At 47.7% G+C, this 20271-nt stretch overlaps 2 protein-coding genes across 2 annotated transcripts; both read right to left on the reverse strand.

The window, feature by feature from the left end:
- Positions 1-4083: 4083 nt before the first annotated feature.
- On the reverse strand, positions 4084-8807 carry LOC125939651 (clavesin-2-like). The gene is made up of 3 exons (XM_037717528.2): positions 8617-8807; positions 6598-6708; positions 4084-5252 (listed from the first exon to the last, which is right to left on the reverse strand). Exons 1-3 carry the CDS (start codon positions 8800-8802, stop codon positions 5019-5021), a joined length of 531 nt encoding a protein of 176 aa, XP_037573456.2. The 5' UTR covers positions 8803-8807; the 3' UTR covers positions 4084-5018.
- Positions 8808-10855: 2048 nt separating this feature from the next.
- On the reverse strand, positions 10856-18612 carry LOC119455975 (alpha-tocopherol transfer protein-like). The gene is made up of 3 exons (XM_049669112.1): positions 18212-18612; positions 12842-13081; positions 10856-10869 (listed from the first exon to the last, which is right to left on the reverse strand). Exons 1-3 carry the CDS (start codon positions 18366-18368, stop codon positions 10856-10858), a joined length of 411 nt encoding a protein of 136 aa, XP_049525069.1. The 5' UTR covers positions 18369-18612.
- Positions 18613-20271: the final 1659 nt, after the last annotated feature.

A 20271-nucleotide genomic window follows, 5' to 3' on the forward strand; every position in this document is an offset into this window, starting at 1 on the left:
GTACCCCTCATCTGTAATTGCAAATATGCCTTTCAACGGACTTGGTGCCCTCTTATTCTGTTCTTCTCACTGTATAGAAGGCTGGTCATCCTTCTTATCTCGAGGTGCTAGCTGGATGACGGGACCTCATTATTATGACCAGTGTATGCTAATGTAATGTACCTTCTCTGGTCCTCAGAGTGCTTTTGTATACGGCTAAGACCATAGATGGGTAGATAAACTTTATTAGAAAAATAATCAGAGTTTTGTGTTGCCCCGAAGGGGAATCGCTAAAGGTCGGGGAAAGACCGCAGGGATCATTTCGCGGTAAAATAGCTAGTTGGTCTCTTACAAACGGCCATTTTTAACAGCGACGCTGTTTAGGCTTGAGGTTGGTCCGTCGGTCGTGCGCAAAAAAACTTCCGCCGAGCGATGACGTCACAATGCGTCGCCTAGCAACGCGTCGCCCAGCTGCGCCGAGCCTCGCCACACCTGCGGAGGCAGCGCTAAGCCGTGTCGTCATCGGGCGCATCGCTTCACCCCAGCTTTGCCGAGCCATGACGTCATCAGCCGAGCCCCGCGTAGCCATTCCGAGCCTTGCCACACATTCGGAGGCGGAGCTAAGCTGTTACGTCACTGCGCTGATCCTCATAATGGCTTCGCGTCGCCGCGGCGGCGACAGAATGCCCCGCGTCTTCGCTCTGAGCACATCGCCGTGAAGATGGCGCGACCGAAGAAGTGCATTACTTCCGAAGAAGAGGAAGCGCTGCGCGAAAACCGTCGTGCCGCTACTCGAGAGCAGATGAGACAACTTCGGACCAACCGCGAGTATCACGCCGGTGAATAGGCGGCGAAACGTCGGCGATTTGCAGAAAATTAGGAGTTACGAGCTCGCGTTATGGGGCAAAAGCGTGTGTTCAGACAGAAGCGTCGACAAAATGATCCGGGCCTACGAGCCATGGAGAACTTTCAGCGGCATGTGGCAAATGGTGATACCCATAGTGATACCGCGTAAAATAAATTTTGGCCGAGTCTCGGAGAAAAAACATAACCTCGTGACAACGTAGCCGATCCGAGGTAAAGTTACAAGTGGGATCGACAGCTTCGCTGTTTGCAGTCTTCGCACCGCTAGTGTGAAGCTGCCCCCATTTTTTTTCACTGATCTGTAATAATCTGCCACTATTATTCGTAGTTTTTCAGCACCAGTGTACACAGTTTACTTTTACTACTACTACTACTTAGTTTCCCTAAACCTTACAAAACTTAATGAGTGTAGGTAGTCAATACTATGCAAGAACACACAAATTAACTCTGTTGCGTCATTACTTACCAGTATTCTATTCATGAGTAAAAATTTGCTACAACAGTGTGCGTTGCACGTTGCTTCTACATAAATGTATTCGAACCATTATAGAATTAGTTCTGTATTCTAAGATGTTTTCTGAGTGATTTAGTTTCTTTACAGCTATATATATTCTACAGCATCAGCAAGGAGTTTAATCTCAGATATTTGTGTGTGCTGCAGAAGGTATACTTTGCTGCTACGATTGATAAAACATGGGCCGAGGCTTTCATACAAGAAAGAACTCCAATTTGGCTCTATACCACCATCGGCACTTGGCTGGCGCCTGCCGAATAAATCACTTCAGGTAGCTTGTGCAGACAATAATGTCTGGTGGCGCATGCGTCTGAGATAGAGATTGTGTTGAGTCACATGATTGTGTTGAGGCAGGCTGCTATGGGTTCCAGCAGTGTGCTGCTGGTTCCAGATCACTGAGTGGGTGCCAATGTGCACATGCGCGCCTTCGTTCAACGAAGCTCTTTCACGCCGACCTGGGTCACTGTAAGTGCGGGAGTGGGTACGTGCCGCTGTTCTAAGCAACTCTTTGACGCCGACTTGAAGTACTGGACATGTGACACTCGGTCTGTTCTCGTCTCTAATGAGCTTCTTTGATGACAACTTGGGACTCGCTGGGTATGTTCCAGTAGGTGCGTGGTAGCTCTTCAATGCACGTCTTTGACACCAACTTGGGTAGCTAAGGTATGCGCTACTGGGAATGTGCCGCGCAACAATGACAAAAGAGATACATTAAAGAATCCAAGGACACCTGGGCACTTATAAGTTGTGAATGTGAAAGCATTATTGTCCAATTGAACGCGGCTGAGCGGTCCTTGGAGTTACCAACTCCTCGCTGGCAAGCGAGCGCGTTGAGACGCTTGGCGCGCTTTCATTGGGTCTTACCGAGGCACAGTTAGAACGCAGGCGAGAGCTTAAGCGCATAAGGAACGCGCGCACACCACCGGCTTCCGAGAGAGAGGGTGACGCAGCGATGCCCTCTCTCCCACGCAACACCTGGCGCGCTATAGCGTCCGCAGGTGTTCCTTTACGCCCGCTCTGCTCCGTCGAAGCGCGCTCGTGCCGTCGCAGCCAATGGGAACTCCGTCGAGGCGCGCTCGTGACGTGGCGTCGCAGCCAATGGCAACGGGAGATTAAGTTCCGTTTCGCTGCTGCAGACGACAGACGCGAGGCCTTTTTCGCTCAGTGGGCCATTTGACAGCAATGAACGCCCTTCACGCCAATGCTTTAGCGAGCAGAGCCATGAATGCACCGGGCACGTGCCGCTCTTCAAAGAACGTCTCGCCAACTTGGGTCACTGAGTATGTGCCACTGAGTGTGCGGCAAGCGAGGGAACAATTCTGAGCGTTTGCAGCCACCGGCGCGCCACGCCTCCACTCTCGGATGCAACGCGCGCATTTCTCGGCAGTGCCACCAGGTGGCGCAGCATGTACAGAGAAAAAAACGGGAAACCTATGCCGTTACAGGCATAGGTAGCGGTACAAGGTAGACCGAGAAGTTTTGGGTCAGAAAGAAAAATATTAAGGAGATATGTACAAGAATACTAGAAAGTAAAGCATGTGTTGCATACCTGTTACAATCAAGCAGGCTACGTGGCTATGTGTCACCGCCCCGTTTCAAAGAGAATGGGAATAAATCATCATCGTCATCATCATCGAAGCACTAGGGAGCCTACATGCTCCCTAGTGCTTCGTAGGCTGTAGGTTCCCTGCATGTACATGCAAGCCTACAGGGAGCCTTGCGTGTAGGCTCCCTACGAATCGCGATGGAGGAGCGCGGTTGCCGCATGACGCACTTAACAGCAGCGTTCGCGCGCACCGGTACGCCATTCATTTCGAAGGCCAAGCGCAGGCTTCACCACAGCGGCGATAGATGGCGCCGATTGTTATTAGGGAAGCGTGAAAGAGGAGTCCCGCGGCAGTCCACACCACGTAACTCGTTTCGACGGTGGCGATACGTTGTGTCGCTATATACATATTCAATGCTAACGCGTTACCGTTGACAGTCATCATGAGATGGGTTCTACCACAATTTCGTTTTCTGTCTCTCTTTGATCCGTGGAAAACAAAACAGAGAATGCTGTACTACTGAGTCAACATCGCTACACACTCACTTAAAGCTCCGGTAGCCACACAGATGCGTTTAACGCGTTTATCCAGTATGACGGAAATACCTGCGCTGCACAAACACTTCTGATATATAAGGTATAGTAGATCGCGGGCTTTCGGCATGTGCCTCACGCACTTTAGATATTCAAAGCCTGTACAGACCCAGCAGCACGAAAATATCATACAGAGGACCACCAGTATTGCTAAACGGTAGCAACATAAGTACGACGTGTCATTCTTTGTCCTGTGCGGCACCAACATTATGTAAACTTGATAAGTAGTTATTCTTCACAAGGTAACCGTTGCGGTGTGCATTCAACGGTGCAAGAGGCCACAGTAGGCCCGCAGATGTGGGTGCGACAGAAGCACCGAGTAAGAGAGGCGCGGAATAAGCAATGTAACGAAGGAAATGAAGCATTAAAACACGGAAACGAGGAAGATTGAAGTCACTCTGCAACAGAAGTAACGAAAACACAACGATTTCACTCGGATGTTGCCTTGGGTGAGAGATTAAACGAGGGCCATGTTCTAGTGAATGGAATCTGATGTGTTGCAGTTTTCGATTATTTGTATCACGATTCTCGCCAATGGCGGATCTTAACATTGGATTTTGATTAATTTCTGCAAGGATTTCTTTTAAATTATTATTAAAATAAAATATGTTTGTAGAAGAAGTTGGCATCATGGGTGATGCCTGGTACACCTCCTTGCTTAAATATAAAGTTACACCAGCTTGAACGAAGATACAAACGACACAGAATATTAAAATAAAAATGTAAATAGAAGTTGGAACACGCTCGCGCATAGTTCACTGAGAGAGAGAAGAAACATTTATTCAACGATAAAAATAGATTACACTGAGAGTTACGTTAAAGTGCACCAATATCTGATCAGTACATCGTATTCGCATTACCCTTCCCCAATGATAAGTAGCAGGCCAGGAATTCAGACCGACTTCACATATTTTCTAGCATAACTGTCCCTCTCTTTCTCTATTTTTTTCGTGCAGCCTGTTCTGTGGAAGAGACGTTTATTTAAAAGAAACGCGTGGAGGGCGCTCCTCACGTAGGAGTTGTAGTGGCTTGGGGACCTTATCGTCCACGCGCCAACGTCTGTAATTATCTGATCCATTTGTAGCTCGACAGCTCAAAGTATCTTCCCTCGAGTTCTCTCTTCCTATGGCAAAGCCGCAACAGGTGGCAAATGTCCACTGTAAAAGCTGTAGCCGTACTTTTTGGACAGTTCGAAAAGTCTTCAGTTGTTGGAGGGCCCCCGGCCGAGATGGCGGAAGGTGTAAGGCCTGCCACAGCCCGTATTCTCCCAAGATTGCAATCCTCCCACCGAGAAAGAATGTGGGTACGGGAGCAGACACATCGAGAAATTGGTCTGACCATTCATCTGGATTCCGTTCATTTCAATCCTCCCTTATCAGACCGCAGCCCGGAATCGATCGAACCTACTAACTCATGAGTAGCAGTGGAACGGTCAAAGCCATTTTAGTCAGCAAGCAGGCTGACATTTCAGAGCATTATCAACTAGCTCGCGTGCCCCATGTTTGAGCTGTTTTCATTTCTTCACAAAGAAGTCAGTTCCAGTAGTGGCTCGGGTTCAGTGGGAAGATCGTCGTACTGGTCGTTCGTGAAATATCCGAAGCGGCTGCAAGCGGCGATGTAATCCTCGTCGGCGTCCACAGCCTTCCAACATTCCTCGGGATCCAGTGGTGGTCCCTGACCTCCGTATTCCTCGGGAAGCGCCTTGGGCGAGATTTCCTCGTGCAGCCTTTTGAAATTTTGCCCATGTAGCCGTAACTGCGCAAAAAAAAAAAAAAAAAAAAAGAGAACAGAGAACAGAGTACAGATGGAGGATGACCAGTCAAATTGTTCTGTTTGTACGACTATGTTACTGATCAGGAAAATGTTATTTTGTAAATGCGAGGTGTACACATCCACTTGAAGATGTGTTCTTTTCTAATTGTGAACTGTGGACATCCATCGGGCTACAAAACGACTGTCGACGCCTGCATGCGGGGTCTTCATCCCAATCGGCCGCCAGACTTGCCGAATCATACTTACGAACCACATTTCAGCTCTTTTTTCGAACTTTACGCAGATTACGCGTGGCAACATTTTTGATTCCGCAGGGCAAACTACCGTTAGAAAGAAACTGTAATCGACCCAACACTAGGGCACTGAGAGAACAATATAAAAAACTTGCAAAACAAGGATAAAAAATCGCCGTTTTTTCAGAGAAGTGCAAGTAGAAGGGAACTCCGGAAAGTAGGCAGGAGGACGTAATTAGATCGTAAAGATGGCGAATTTTACGAATATTTCCATAAAATGTTTAGTCGCCTAAATATGAGTGCCTCCATCAGTCATAATAAGCTTTTTTATTTTTTATGCACTTAATTTAACTACATGAATGACAATATATTTCAGCGTTTCCGATCTATTTGGCGCAAAGCAATCGGAGTTGGACTCGATATGACCAACGCTGAGATCATTGACCTAGAGGGCTCAGCAAACCTAAATTTGGCAGTCTGGTGCTAATAACCCTTTCAGTGTCAGGCGTTTTTCGAAGGTGACGCAATCCCAGTGACGGGTATTTTGTTCGGATATTATAAAGCGAATGGTACGGTTATTTTTGGTTGTGCAGAAATGAAAAAAAAAATGACACGGATAAGGGCAAATGCTCTCTCGGTGTGGTCCTCACATTTCTATCTGACAAACGGAATGCCAAAAGGAATATGGTGGGACAGAAACACGGAAACGTACCGGTATGTCAGTGACGCTGAAAGGGTTAAAGATAATTATTGTGGTTTACTGTCGCAAGGCTGTGATGTGGGATGTGTGAAACACCACAACGTAGGGCTGTGGAGTAATTCTAATCAGCTGTTGCCCCATAGGCATGTACAACATTAACCTAAGCGCGTAAGCAGAATGCCATTGTAGGGAGTAGAAACCATAATATTGATTTCAGCAGCACAATTAACGGCGTAACCGCACTAGCACTTCTCCACAGGGGTTGAAAATACCTCTTATCTAAATATTCCTGACCTGTCGGCAACCACTAATCATGCGATTTTCAGTAAAGCCCTGACACTATTTCGTTTTTTTATTGATTTTTTACTTACTTGTAGCACGTCAGTTCACTTACCCTTTCGGCTAGCTTGGCTTTGATGAATGGCCTGATGAGAGCGAACAACACGTTGAAAGCATACGACTGCCTAACATGGTGGGCTGCCTTCAACCGCATAGGCATGCAATCCTGAATGAAAATGTAGAGTTAATGCTGCCGTATCGTTTGCGAATGCGTTTTTGTTAAAAACACACACACACAAAGCATATATTTCGTCAATCTTCACACATCTTCTGCGTGTTCTCTCAGTCTATTTCATTTCACCCTCAACAGGTATAACCATGAGGTCACCAGCGGGACGGGTGGGTATAAAAGCTCCCGATTACGCCAAAGCTGTGATCTGTCACTAACCATCTGAGCTATTAACTAATAGTAAGGCGAAAAAGCCGTGTGCACAAAGTGGGGAAAGGACGTGAGTGTTTGCGCGCAATGCGTGAAAATGAAATCTGTTCTCAACAATTCGAACACCGAGAATTCATTCGTGTGAGTACCTTATGGGCTTAAAAGCTTAAAACTGAGCTCCTACCTCCTCAATATGGCTGCCGAGCATTCTTTTCTAGTTTCTCTTGCTCATCCACATTTTTCTCGCTATCTCTGGTGACTCCTGCTGCGTGACTGAAGACAGAGTACCCCAATTGGCTGGCTTCTAGTGAACAGAGAATCTTGAGAGGAACGTCGTCAAGTAATCTCACAAAGGGAGTCCTATAGGGGAGTAGAGTTGCGCATAGGTCCGCCATCTTGTCCGCCGACGCACCCGTGTTAAGCAGAAGAGCCACTGCGCTTGAATGCAGGATACGGCGTGGCTCAGCTGCCGAGTGTGCTTGTTCCTTCATTACGCGACGACGGTGGCGCGGCGGGCGGAGGCCATAGAAACTCTATGTTGCAGGCGCAGCTGTGAGGTCGGCTTTCCCTCAAAAAATGCTTTTTGCGCATGTGACCATATTTGGCGAATAGGGGCGCGAGCAGCGCGTTCAATCAGATGCGCAACTCTGTTCTCTAAGGGGAGCATGTACAGAAACTCTAGGGAGTACAACATTGTGGCGCCATATTGTGCCACTTTTTGACACTCGTCCTTTTTGCAAAGCACAGTTCGCTTTTGGAGTGTCGGTAAACGTGGTTGACGTCACATCCTGAGCCCACAAGCCCCGAGTTGCTTACGATGCGTTGGTGCAGCTCGTGCTTGGCACAGCCATGAAGCTTATAACAAGGCTGTCGGCATCCACGGCGGGAAACTTGTATTCTTCTAGCCTACCAGTGTGTGCAAAGTGAGTGGAAAAACTACTGTAAAGTGACGTTATTTTGAGACAGGTCGTTCAGGCCAGTAGTTATTGGGCATTCCTGAACTTGACAAGCAGGCGAACAATTAAAAAAATCAAATTAGATATGCTCAAAAAAGGTGATGGTTTTCATACGGAGTGGTTGATATCACGCGAAAGAAAATCGCATCTTGAGGAAACCTTTGCTTCGATATTTCACGCTAGACCTGGTAGCATTACTACACTAGCGCAAAGCACGCACCTCCTGCGTGCAGGTGTGTGCTTGTGCACCATGGAGGAAGAAAAAGACTACAGAGCGTCATGTGACTACGGGAGCGTCACATGACAATTTTGAAGCCTAGTCATGCGAAATGTAGAATAAAGGCTCATGGGAAATAGACCCTTACTACGGGATAGAAAAGTGGCAATTTCTATCCGACGAGCTCGCGGAGAGCATGGGCGAGTATAGAGAGGACAGTGGCGGGTGACAGTCAATCGCGTGTAGGGTGTCACTAAGAGCTACCACGACCCAAACAATGCCTTGTAAGTTACGAAAATCATTGAGGGCCTATTTCTCAAGACACAACGCCAAGTTGGATCCCGGAGTAAAGGAGGGGCGGTGTCAAAGAAGGTTGGCTTGCCGTGGCTATCTCTCTGACGTCGTGCTCCCGCTTTTTTTCCTTCCACCATGTTCTGTACCGAGCGATCACGTGGCACCCACGTGAAGCTATATTATCGCAGCTCGACAATCGTTGAAGAGGATAAAAAATCGTTCTCAGACCTGTAAGTATTCCAGGCCCTTTCTGATGAGGCCGATGCTGGTAGACAAGAGTTTGTCCACCGTGAATCCGCCATAGTCTATGAGAAGCACTATTCCTAGGACCTGTGCAGCTGGGTCACGAGCCAGGTGCTCCAAGCAGAACAGGCCGGCCCTATGGAGATCGGAGTAGGTCACTTCGTTGGGCATCCATGAACCTGAGAGAGAGAGAGATGGTGGAGAGGAAAAGGTACTATTAACGTGATAGCGGCAAGGGCCCCGTGTCGCAGACAATCCGGTGTCGGTCTCGGCGTCGGCCCCGGCGTCCGCGGCCGAGAAAATCAACCCCAACCACGCAGGCCCTCGGAATATATTTAGGTATATGTATATGCCACGCCTTGCTATATGACGTGCGGCATATGCGGGTTATATTGCCACACCATTCTATCACTAGTGTTGCTCATACCTTGTCTTACATTCTTGACAAAGCTATTCCTCGGAATTTTGAGAACGACAACCCACAAACAAATAGCATGAAACAAAACAGCCCCAGCGCATGGATTTTATGTTAAATGTTTTCAGACTTAAAAGCGTGAAACAATAACGGAAACCTGAAAATGATGTGTTATTTTGGCGCGCTTGTGCACTATCTCCGGGATCGGCCCACGCAAGACGCCGCGTTTCTACCAGAAAGCTTGCCTTCGTGCTTAGCGTTCGGCGCCAGCGTTTCCCGGTGTAGCCACTAAGGTTGCATAAGCTCCAGTTGTCGGGAAGCGTAAGAAGCAGTCAGGGATCTTTGAATGCCATCGAGTTCCAGTCTTGGAAGCGATAGCGTCCTCCAAATTTTCTGCGGCCTCTTAAGCCCAGACCACACGTACGCTTACGGACGCGCGCAAGCTCGCGTCCGCGCGCCTACGCACGCGCAGACGCTGCGGCGCGGCTCGTACGCGTCGAAACGCGGCGCGATCGCGGTGCACAGTTCCTCTCTGTTATCGCGCGCGGGCTGCCTTGCTACAGCGTACTAGAATATTCTAGTACGCTGTAGCCTTGCGTCGGCGCGCCTGGATACGCAGCTAGGGCGCGGTACATTCAACTCTCAGTGAAGCAGATTCATGTCATGCAAGAACGTGCTTTTTTCCCCCATTTTTGTGTTGATTTAACAGCTCTAAGAATATAACAATTACGTTTATAGGTATCGAAACCTATTTGCTGTTTATAGGTATCAAAACCGATTGCTGTTTTAAGGTATATATTAGCACAAATGTATATTTTCTGTCAGGAGGTCCTCTTTCAGCTACATGCTCTGGGACCTCCTTCTGTATACTTATGTAAGCGTGTATTCCACTTACGAAAGAAAATAAACTGAAAACTGAAAACTGAACTGAAACATTTTAAAACACTGTCAGTAACAAAGTACGAAGTGGCGTCTGCCAAGGCGTCTGTGAGTGAGTCCAGTGAGCGGGTGCGACTGTTTTCACAACAAATCCGTGCAGGGGCGGGGCTTCGCCTCGATGACGTATTGCCACTTTCTTTTTTTTTTCGACGAAGACGACGACGCTCGAACGCAATCATGTGGTTCGCATGAATGCTTAGTCCGGAACCTGGCTGTATGGCTTAGTGGTTACGACGCTCGATTTGTGGGCGGAGGTACGCGACTTCGAATCCTGCCTCGTCAAGAAGCTTATTTTCTTTTCTGGGTACCACCATTGTCTTTTTTTTTCTTCTGTTTGGCGACGCTGTCGGATGTGCGCCGGTGCCGTGGTGGAAGCCGCGGTGCTGGGCGCCGACTTGAAGCGGCGGTCGTTGGGGTGTTGCGGTGCGCAGCGTCGCAACACCCCAAATAAAAAATACTGCTCCAGTCAGGTAGACTGCCCCCTCCCTGATAGTGAGATTATATTTGGGTCATCAAAACAATGATGCGTTTATTTAGGAATAGCATCGAGCCCTTAACAGCAGCCACAGTTGTGCCTAGTCACCACCAGCCCAGCGTGATACGTCATCGAGACGAGGCCCCGCCCCTGCACGGATTTGTTGTGAAAACAGTCGCACCCCCCGTGAGCGCGCGCTGTCACGCGTCTTTGAGGATGCAAACCGCCATTCCTCGCGAGGCGCGGCAGGAGCAAGGCGCGTATATAGACGCGAGCTTGTGCGCGTCCGCAAGCGTACGTGTGTTCTGGGCTTTAGGGAGCACGGCTCAGCGCCTTGAACCTGAAAAAACGATCAGTCCGAATGTTCCGGCAGCTTCCCCCCCTCTCTCTCTCTTTCAATGGTTGCTTGCTGTACAGAAGTACAACAAAGCCTTGACATAGTGAGTCTGGTTTAATAAAAGGTTATATACAGCAAAACGGTGTTGCTTTGCGCTGGTTACCAAACATCGCTCGAGCCCTCCGTGCCCCATGTGAGCTTCCATTCTCAGTCTGTCAGCATTATATTGCGAAATGGCACCGCTGTGAAATGGCACCGCTGCGCAACACTTTTGGTGGTGTGTGGGTCACCGTCATCATCATCCATCTTCTATCACGCGCTAACGATCCTCAACACGAAAGGGCACCACTGCGCAACACTATTGGTGGTGTGCGGGTCACCATCATCTTTGTCTTCTATCACGCGCTAACGATCCTTCAATACGAAATGGCACCGCTGCGCAACACTTTATGGTGGGCGGGTCACCCTCATCATCGTCTTCTATCACGCGCTAACGATGCTTCAATATGAGTTAGTCTGACAGCTCGTTGGCACACTAGTCTAGTTATACAAAATCTTCTTTGTTTTTGTTTTTGCTTTCTTTTACTTTGAGTTTCTCATTTTCAAAATATTTTTTAGCTACCTACTGCCACCCGATTCTTGGCCTATCCCCATCAGTGGGTGCGAGCCATGATAAAGGATCATCATCATCATCATTGTCATCATCATCAAATGGCACCGCTGCGCAACACTTTTGGTGGTGTGCGGGTCACCCTCATCATCGTCTTCTATCACGCGCTAACGATCCTTCAATACGAAATGGCACCGCTGCGCTCCGCGTTTCAATTTCCTGGCCAATCCCCCTAGTGAGTAGGAGCCACATACGTGAGAGGAAACAACAACACTCTCGACGCCAAATCAGGAGTGTACAAAATGAGGTGTACCACCACCATCACGTCCCAAAAGGAACGCCGAGCATGTTTACAACGTGCACGACGACATGCGGATGAATACCTAAGCGAAAACATTTCACCAAAGATACTACAATGTTTTCGCATTCCCACACGTAAGCACTCTTAAGTGTCTCTGCCAAGTTTTTTTTTTTAGATTTCCTTTCCCTAATTTTCTTCCCGATATTTTTTGTTAGTAAATAATTGGTGCCGAAAAGTATGCCCTGCGGTTGTCGGGCCACTCACAATCGTCAGCGTGCTTAGGTGGGCCGAAAATGCAGTTAATCACTGACTGTCAATACATTCTTCTTATTATTACTATTATTGCGATAGCAATTATATGGACACTTCAACCGGATTTATTCCGTCGTCGTCGCCATCGTCGTCGCCGTGAGGTTCCGTATAAAGTCCAAGGGCGATAAAATCGTCGCCGCGCGCCGCATGCGCGAGTGAAAGCGCGCGGGGGACGCGCGCTATCACGGAGAGCGAACGCACGGCGGAAAGCAAACGCGACCGTCACGCGAAAGGCCGTGGGGGTATGGGAGGGAGCGAGGCGGGGCGACGCTGTGCTGCGGCACGAAATGCGTATCTTGCAACCGGGCGCAAGGGGAACTGGCCCCTCAAACTCTCACGCGAAAGCAAGAAAGCGGGAAGGCAGCGCGGGAGGGATGGGGGGGGGGGCAGCTTCTACTCTGCCAACAAATGCGCTTCTACTTTGCCCGGCTGTGGCGGTCGCCCGCACCGTCTCTTATCTCCACACGGCTCTGACCTTTGTATGCGCTGTGCATTCACCGCTCAGTTTCCGTTGAAGCGATAGACCGCACGAACCTTCGCCCGCTGCGGCGGCTGCGCTTGCTGCCAGCGTTTTGACAGTCGTTGTCTGCGGTCATTCAGTGTGATCTATTCATGTTTGCTTGTGCGCGCTGACCCCACGCTCGTTAATTCAGTTAGTAAGTGAATGTGTCCAAGTTTATGCAGCCGATAAAACTACTATCCTTACTCCGAATAGCTCTCTACTAATCTGCTATTGCAATTGATGCTTCGCCTTTCTGGTGAAACTGAGACATTTTTATTATTATTTAAATATTGACTCCTCAATAAATATAGGTCCTTGCCTGGTTTCACAAGCAGTACTGGCCGTCCGTGGACGTCTTTGTGTGGCAGTATCATGACGATCTTTCGAGCCGCCGGTGGCGCTTTGCAGGGCAGGAACTCGCGGTAAAGAGACTGGCAGGCGGCTCGATTCCTGTAGTGGTTCCTGATGGTCTGAAGGGCTGACTCCACGTTGTACTTCCGGACCCGCAGAAACCGGAGCAGGAATTCCGCATCTTGTTTGGCATTGAGATTTGGTTCGACTGCGAAGAAGTCCATGTATAGAGCGACAATAAGTGTCGGCAAGTATATCATTTGAATCATTTTAAATGTTGAAAAATAGGCAAACAGGCCTTTTTAGAGCCGGATATCCCAAAATCTCAAGTACACTACGCGGGCAGAAATAATGAAGAAAAGGGAAGCAACGACGAAAAAAATAGGAATAAATCTCAACACGCACTAGACACACAAACACAAGTCGCAGGCCCAAAAATAGTCTCTCTATTGGGGTCCGCACTAGGATAATGGGCCAGTAGTTGGGACAGCCGTTCATCACACAGAAGCGAGTGTGATGCGAGACATATAAATGCAGCATCCATGTTTGTAAATAAATCTGACCACGTATGGGACAAAACTGCGGCGATCTCAATAGTACAGTGTGATAATTTAATACTGGGAGCTCAAAAATTGCAATTACGACTACGCTTCCACTTGAGACCAAGAAGGAAAGCCCGGTATACTTCCCCGCTCACAAATCAGCAAGCATCAAAGGCTGACAAAATGCAGTACGCGTCTGCCTTGGGTAACACTTTTGATCGTTGAGAATTTATCATAGGTTTCTTCATTAGAATGCACAAGCAGTTCATTACCGCTTCTTCCGAAGCGTGTGACTGTCATCGATACAGTGTACAGAGGTGATCTATCGCGTCTGCTCAAGCTCGCATTGATCATAGTCCATTGTCAGGACAAACAACTTCGGAATGATGACCTCGTAAGACCTCGTAAGCAGAGGACAAAAAAAGCACTGCTTTTATGAATATTCCCTTCGACTTTCCAATATAAACATGTGCCGTTAAGCTTATAATTAGCAGGTTCATTTATGTAGTTAGTTAACATGCGGATTGATTGCTTTGTTTCGTCTTGAAAATTATGTCCGCCTGGGCGGATAATTTATATGTAGTGTCATAGTCGAGTAAATTTCCTCAGGCTTTTTGTGTGTGCGTGCGCGTGTGAGCGTGTGCGTGCGTGCGTTTAAAGCAAAAAAAGAACATACGCTGTATATGTGAGGATATCGGATTAGACAGACAGACAGACAGACAGACAGACAGACAGACAGACAGACAGACAGACAGACAGACAGACAGACAGACAGACAGACAGTTTATTTTCGCATTCAGTTTTTACTTCTTCGCGATGCGAGCAGCCTCCGGCATGTGCCTTGTATGCCTGAACTGCCACTGGCCAATTCACACAAGAATAAGCTTCACCTCCACTCCCATTGCATTAGAAAACGCTGGAAAATGCACCAATGACAGTTGTCATTATAATTAACAGATCCGATCATCAAACACACAAGGTGAACCTGCAGGTACTGGTAAATATACAGGGTGATCATTTTTAAGTTTCACCTTTCGCCTCTTACGTCATCACGAGTTCCTTGGGGCCCGTCTAATTATCTTTGAAAACACGTAAGCAGCGTTGCTATTTTTTACTTAAGGACAATGACAATTCTTGTCATTGAGCTGGGTTATTTGATGAGGTGGACATTAGTAGCACGAGAAATTGAAACACATATTCGACCCGCCGCGGTGGCTCAGTTAGCTAAGGCGTTGCGCTGCTGAGCACGAGGTCGCGGGATCGAATGCCGCGCACGCCGTAGTGGAGGGCTCCGGATTCATTTTGACCACTTGGGGTTCTTTAACGTGCACCACAGCGCAAGCACACGGGCATTTTTGCATTTCGCCTCCATCGAATCCCGGCCGCGGCGGCCGCATTTCGATGGAGGCGAAATGCAAAAACGTTCGTTTGCTTGCGTTGTGGTGCACGTTAAAGAACCCCAAGTGGTCAAAATGAATCCGGAGCCCCCCACTACGGAGTGCCTCATAATCAGAACTAGTTTTGGCACGTAAAAGCCCAGAAAGAAGAAGAATGAAACACATATACAACTAAATAACAAAAAATCACTAATTAGCTTCTTAGTTAATTACTTACGACACGTATTACAATTTATGAATTGTAGGCGGTGAGCTCGTATGGCGCATCCACTTGAAATAAATTTCTAGAATGAGACCAGTTTGGTAAAATGCCCATCAAACTCGCCGTAAAACTTCATTGTTGTTCCATTTCCTTTTTTACCAAAATGCTGTTTTATACATTGAAGCACAAAAGTAACTGGAACGCCCATGCATTTCGTTCCGAACTTTGGGAAATAATATCTCGAAACTGGTGTCATTCTGGAAATTAATTTAAAGTGAATGCGCCTTGCAAACTCACCAGCTACAATTCGTAAATGGCAATACGTGTCGTAAAGTAATTATTAAGAAGTTCATTAGTCAATTTTTGTTAATTAGTTGAATAGGTGTTTCCATTTCTCGCGCTATTAATATCCGCCTCGTCGAATAACCCAGCTCAATGATAAGAATTATGGTACCTGCCACAGGCGATTTATTAAAATTCCGTAACGCTTCATTTTGAACACCTGGTATAATACCTTATACGAACCCCCCGAACCCCCCCTCCCGTCCTTATGGAAAAAGTGCAATGCTGCTTACGTGTTTTCAATGATGATTAGACGGGCCCCAAGGAACTCGTGATGACGTAAGTGGCGGAAGGTGAAGCTTATTCTTGTGTGAATTGGCCAGTGGCAGTTCAGGCATGCAAGGCACATGCCGGAGGCTGCTCGCGCCGCGAAGAACCTTAAAGGGACTGACCACCGATATTTATGGACCCAATTTTTTACAGCGCAACGAAAAGCTCACCCTCGGTAGTGTTTACCCCTGCAGCGGTTACTTCAAAAAGCGCGTGGATATTTTGTAAGCATAATTTTTCGATCTGAGCAGCCTCTAAAAAAAAAAAAAATAGGAGTCCCTCCTCCAGCAACGTTTTAGAAGTGATTGCGATACCGATAGCCCGCCTTGCAAATTGTGAACGCCGCCCATCATCCTGCTTTCCCTGGAGGGAGTGCAACTGTGGTTAAACCCCTATATTGTCACCTTTCCAACCACCTTTAAATATAAATGGACTGGTATAATAAGGTAGCGTTGTTGTAAAGACCTTTCTTATAGTTTTACAGCGTTTTTTCCCAAGTACACGCCTACGTCATGGCTGGCTGGCCCCCGGCGTCGTTAGTCTGTCGATAGACGAGCCAAGCCTACTCATCGAAAACGAACGCGAAGGCAGCGCCACTTTTCTGCTCACTACAAACGAAGGCTTATCTGCACATTGTAAGTTAGAAAAAAAAAATCTTTTTAAAAAGAATGTTCCGCATTTCAATATTAATAATAGGACCGGGAACCGCGTACACGAGTAGAAGGTCACGTGGTAAACCTCATAAGTATGTTCATGTTTCTGCCACGTGGGGCGTCAAAGGCCATTTTTCGCGACTTTTAGTGAAGAATTAAAAATATAAATCCACGTTGAATGAGGAAAACAGGGCCCGTTCTAGCCTATACGATACACGATCTTTCCATCAGCGGGGTTATCTCAATTCATGTTCTGAGCGGTTGCCTGTCCCTTTAAGTGCTAAGTGCGCTTCTGTGTTATACTCTTGACACACGGGCACTCTAAAGTCCTTTAGGTAAGGGGACATCTACCGGAAAGGCGTTCAAGCGCAGTACCACACGACAAAACAGTATCTCCCTCCCGGCAAAGTTCCATTGCGGAAAAGAAGATCGGGCATCTACTTTTCGAGCGGAAAGGTGTTCTCTCGCATACGGCGTGCACAGCTCATCAATAGACGAAAACGTGTTACATAACTTCGGTGCCCCCTAAGTATCTTTTTACCTTGGAAAATGTATTAATATTTAGCGGTAATGTGATCTGTCAAACAGTAAAGATTTACTGTAGCTATGCTCTCAAACGCTCGCACCACGTCGCTAGCGCCGCTATGTTGAATTCCGAATAAGCGCATTATTAGTCATCAAAAATGGGGAAAAATGTTTTTAGGTTGTACAATCACTAAATGTAATCTACACGCGCAGCTTCTTGTTAATGTTTTCTCTCTTGCTGCTTTAACGCGCAGCGCTTTTTTTTTTTTTTTTTTTTTTTTTGCGGTGTTCATTTGAGGAACTACGTAAAGCAGTTAGTGGACTGCCGTGTGTCATCGGCGCAACTCCTTTCTGCAAAGGGTCCTTCGGACTAACAAAAGGGGTTTCCTGCAAAGGACTTTACTTTTGCCCGTGCTGTCAGGGGTATTAGGCGTGTTGGCATTCGAGCTTGGATAAGGTTTTTCCACCAGCAAACAAGCACAAAATGGACACGAAGACACCACGATGCGCTAACTTCCATAGTTTATTCTAAGAAAAAGTCGCGCGTTTATACACGGTGAACAATCACGTCACTCCTAGTCCAAGCGTCCTACTGCTCTTTGCAGAAAGGCACTCTCGTTATCAAGCAGGCCGACAGACGCAGTGCTGACACATCTGTCACCACTCCACCTGATAGCTTGTGAGTCTGTAATTTCACGCACGTCCTTCTATCTGTGTCGGGCAAAAAGTGCCCCCTCCCCATGCCTCCCTTGCCCCCATGGTAAGTACGCGTGTGAGAGGGAGAAAGACGTAGCGGTAACAACGACGATGCCACAGGTCGGTCTGCGATTATCTTTACTGGCGTGCGCACACGAGAACAGTACGTTAAAGCAACACTAAAGTGTACGCAGTAAATCAGCCATGACCTGAACCGTGCTTTGCATTTTTTGCTTTTGAAATCTCTCGCCGTTCGTGCGGTGAAAAAAAAAAAAGGAGCAAGAAAGGGTAATTTAATCCTTCGGGTACGTCAGTGGCCACAGGCGCGGCGTTTGTGGCGCCTCCGGTCTGGCAGTCGCCGTCATGCGAAGAAGCCATTTCGGGAGTACATAGCTGGTAAAAGCTTAAAACGCATTCACTCCTGCGCGCGTCTCACTTGCTTTCTTCTCTCCATTTTCTTGATGTTGTCACACGCCGAACCGCGAGAGTTGAGTTTTCGTGCGTGCACCGTAATGTGGTGGCGGATGCCTTCGCAACGCTCGCGCCCAACTACCTACCAGACGCCGGTAGCCAAATGAGACTGAAAAGAACGCCGAAGCTATCGTCTTCCGCATCTGCATCGGCGCAACGTCTGCGCAGAATCTTTCAACGTTTTCGATTCTGCTCCTATAACGAACGCACTACAAGGACTACTGTTCATCGCCACCTCACCTTGCAGGAGCCGCGTCAGTTTTGCCAGCGCTTTCCGCCTCTTGACCGGTGTCTCTCCCAGCTCTTCTTCCGCCACTCGCTGCAGTTCGACAGGAAGTGCGTTGTCCACGGCTTCAAACACGTCGTCGGGACCATTCTTGGCGTAGACGCCGGACATCGCGGGTGACGGTGTGATAGCACGGGCGTCCAGAAGAGTTGGCGAAATTGTCCGACTTTTGAACTATGAAAACACTATGACGGAACAGAGAAACAGTGCCGCACGAGATGGCGCGTGCAGCCACGGCAAGTGTAGCCGCGGCGTCTGTAAAGAGGCCACGGAGAGAGAGTGTGTGCGGCCAGACGATGCAAAGTGAACGACGGCTGCCCGGAAAGGAGAGATCGTAAACGTGCAGAGCGAGATAAGTGAGCTCGAGGATGTAACGCTGCATTTCCTTCCGCGCTGTTGTAGCTGCACTGTGTTGTGTCTGCGCTCTGTGTCTCCGACCAATGGCATGCAAAAAAAAAAAGAAAAGACGCATGCAGGCTACTATACTCGTACCACGCCTACTGTGAAGAGCTTACAAAGATTTCTCGTGTTATGTAAATTGTATTCTTCCTATTCGCAAACATTGCAATTTGGTTATGAGAAATGACTTAGTTGTACGTCATTTTACACTAGAATATGAGTAAGTAATACGCGCAGTGCCGTTTATCATAGTTTAAAGAACACGCGACACTATCCAGAAAAGTTGGGATACTCGGCCTTGCTGCGGTAAACTTTAATAACAAGCTTTATCTTTGTGGTCGCGTATTGAAAGACTTCGAACGGTTTTCTGCGTAGGAGACATTTATATTGCAGCTAGGGCTGCAAGCTCATCGTGAGCAGCATGCCTATATTATGCATTGATGCACTGCAAAGCGCCTTTTAAGTGAGACATGCGGAGATGGACTAAAGCCTTTTTTTTTTCTTAGCAAGCCGTGCCAAAGCCGTCCTGCTGGACACTGATTTCGGGGAAACTAATTCACAAGGTGTATTTATTGTTATATAGTAACTGCAGCTTAACTGCAGGAAGGTAATCTACATTAGAGCACCCATCCCACATGAAAAGACATTAACCCACAATGTCTGATGCATAAGTAAACGGCGCGAAAATATAATACACATGCGGCCAGGTGTCATTTGTCAAACCGCTTACAGAGTTGCTAATGTTAAAAATTGGGCTAGTTGGTATGGCATAAGATCGAGGCACCCTAGTATGACATATATACTTGCTGCAGAATAACCGCACACCACACAATAAAAAAAGCAAATAAAAGGTTGAGTGATGGAAAAGGGAAAAGCGGGGTGGCCAACCAGACGCTATATGGGTCCACCTAGTGGACTGTCCATTTCGGCTGTCGCTGATTGGCTGCAGCTGCACGAGCGCGAAGGCGACTGGCTGGGCACACCTGTCTCCTCCTCACTCGTACAGCTGCAGCCAATCAGCAGCGGCCGAAATGGGCAGTCCACTAGGTGGACAAAATTGTTGGTGGACAAAAATAGGTGGACAAATCCCTGCACGCACAATATTGTTGTACGATCTGCACGGACAAAACGCGAAACACCTGTCTCCTTCTCGCTCGTGCAGCTGCAGCCAATCAGCAGCGGCCGAAATGGGCAGTCCACTAGGTGGACAAAATTGTTGGTGGACAAATCCCTGCACGCACAATATTGTTGTACGATCTGCACTGGACAAAAACGCTAAACCGTTTGATGTCAGCCAAATAAGCGAATAGGCTGGTGCATCTATGCAAATTGTGTTTCAGTTGGATAGTGTATATGTAACTTTGTGACTCTTAGGTTGTCACCGACATTAAGTGACTATTTATCCCCGCCCGATTTCAATGAGGATGCCAATCATCATGATCAGGATCACTGATCATCATCATTGAGTCGAGGTGGAGTGTTGAGGGGAGGGACGCTCTAGAATATGGGACACTCTAGAACGCTCTAGTGTAAGAATATGGAGAGTACTGGAGGTAACATTTTATAGATCGGGCACCTCAACAAAAAAGCACTGATTAAGGATAGTTCAGAACAA

This window comes from Dermacentor silvarum, chromosome 6, assembly GCF_013339745.2.
Source record: "Dermacentor silvarum isolate Dsil-2018 chromosome 6, BIME_Dsil_1.4, whole genome shotgun sequence".
In the NCBI taxonomy this organism is placed as follows: Eukaryota; Metazoa; Arthropoda; class Arachnida; order Ixodida; family Ixodidae; genus Dermacentor; species Dermacentor silvarum.

Excerpts from the sequence above, each read along its gene's own strand:
- LOC125939651 (XM_037717528.2), bottom strand. The coding sequence starts at position 8,802 with ATGCCCAACGAAGTGACCTACTCCGATCTCCATAGGGCCGGCCTGTTC. Across the intron at positions 6,709-8,616 it reads AGGGCCTGGAATACTTACAG|GATTGCATGCCTATGCGGTT; the intron begins GTCTGAGAACGA and ends ATTTTCATTCAG. Across the intron at positions 5,253-6,597 it reads AAGCCAAGCTAGCCGAAAGG|TTACGGCTACATGGGCAAAA; the intron begins GTAAGTGAACTG and ends TTTTTTGCGCAG.
- LOC119455975 (XM_049669112.1), bottom strand. The coding sequence starts at position 18,368 with ATGTCCGGCGTCTACGCCAAGAATGGTCCCGACGACGTGTTTGAAGCC. Across the intron at positions 13,082-18,211 it reads ACTGACGCGGCTCCTGCAAG|TCGAACCAAATCTCAATGCC; the intron begins GTGAGGTGGCGA and ends ACTTCTTCGCAG.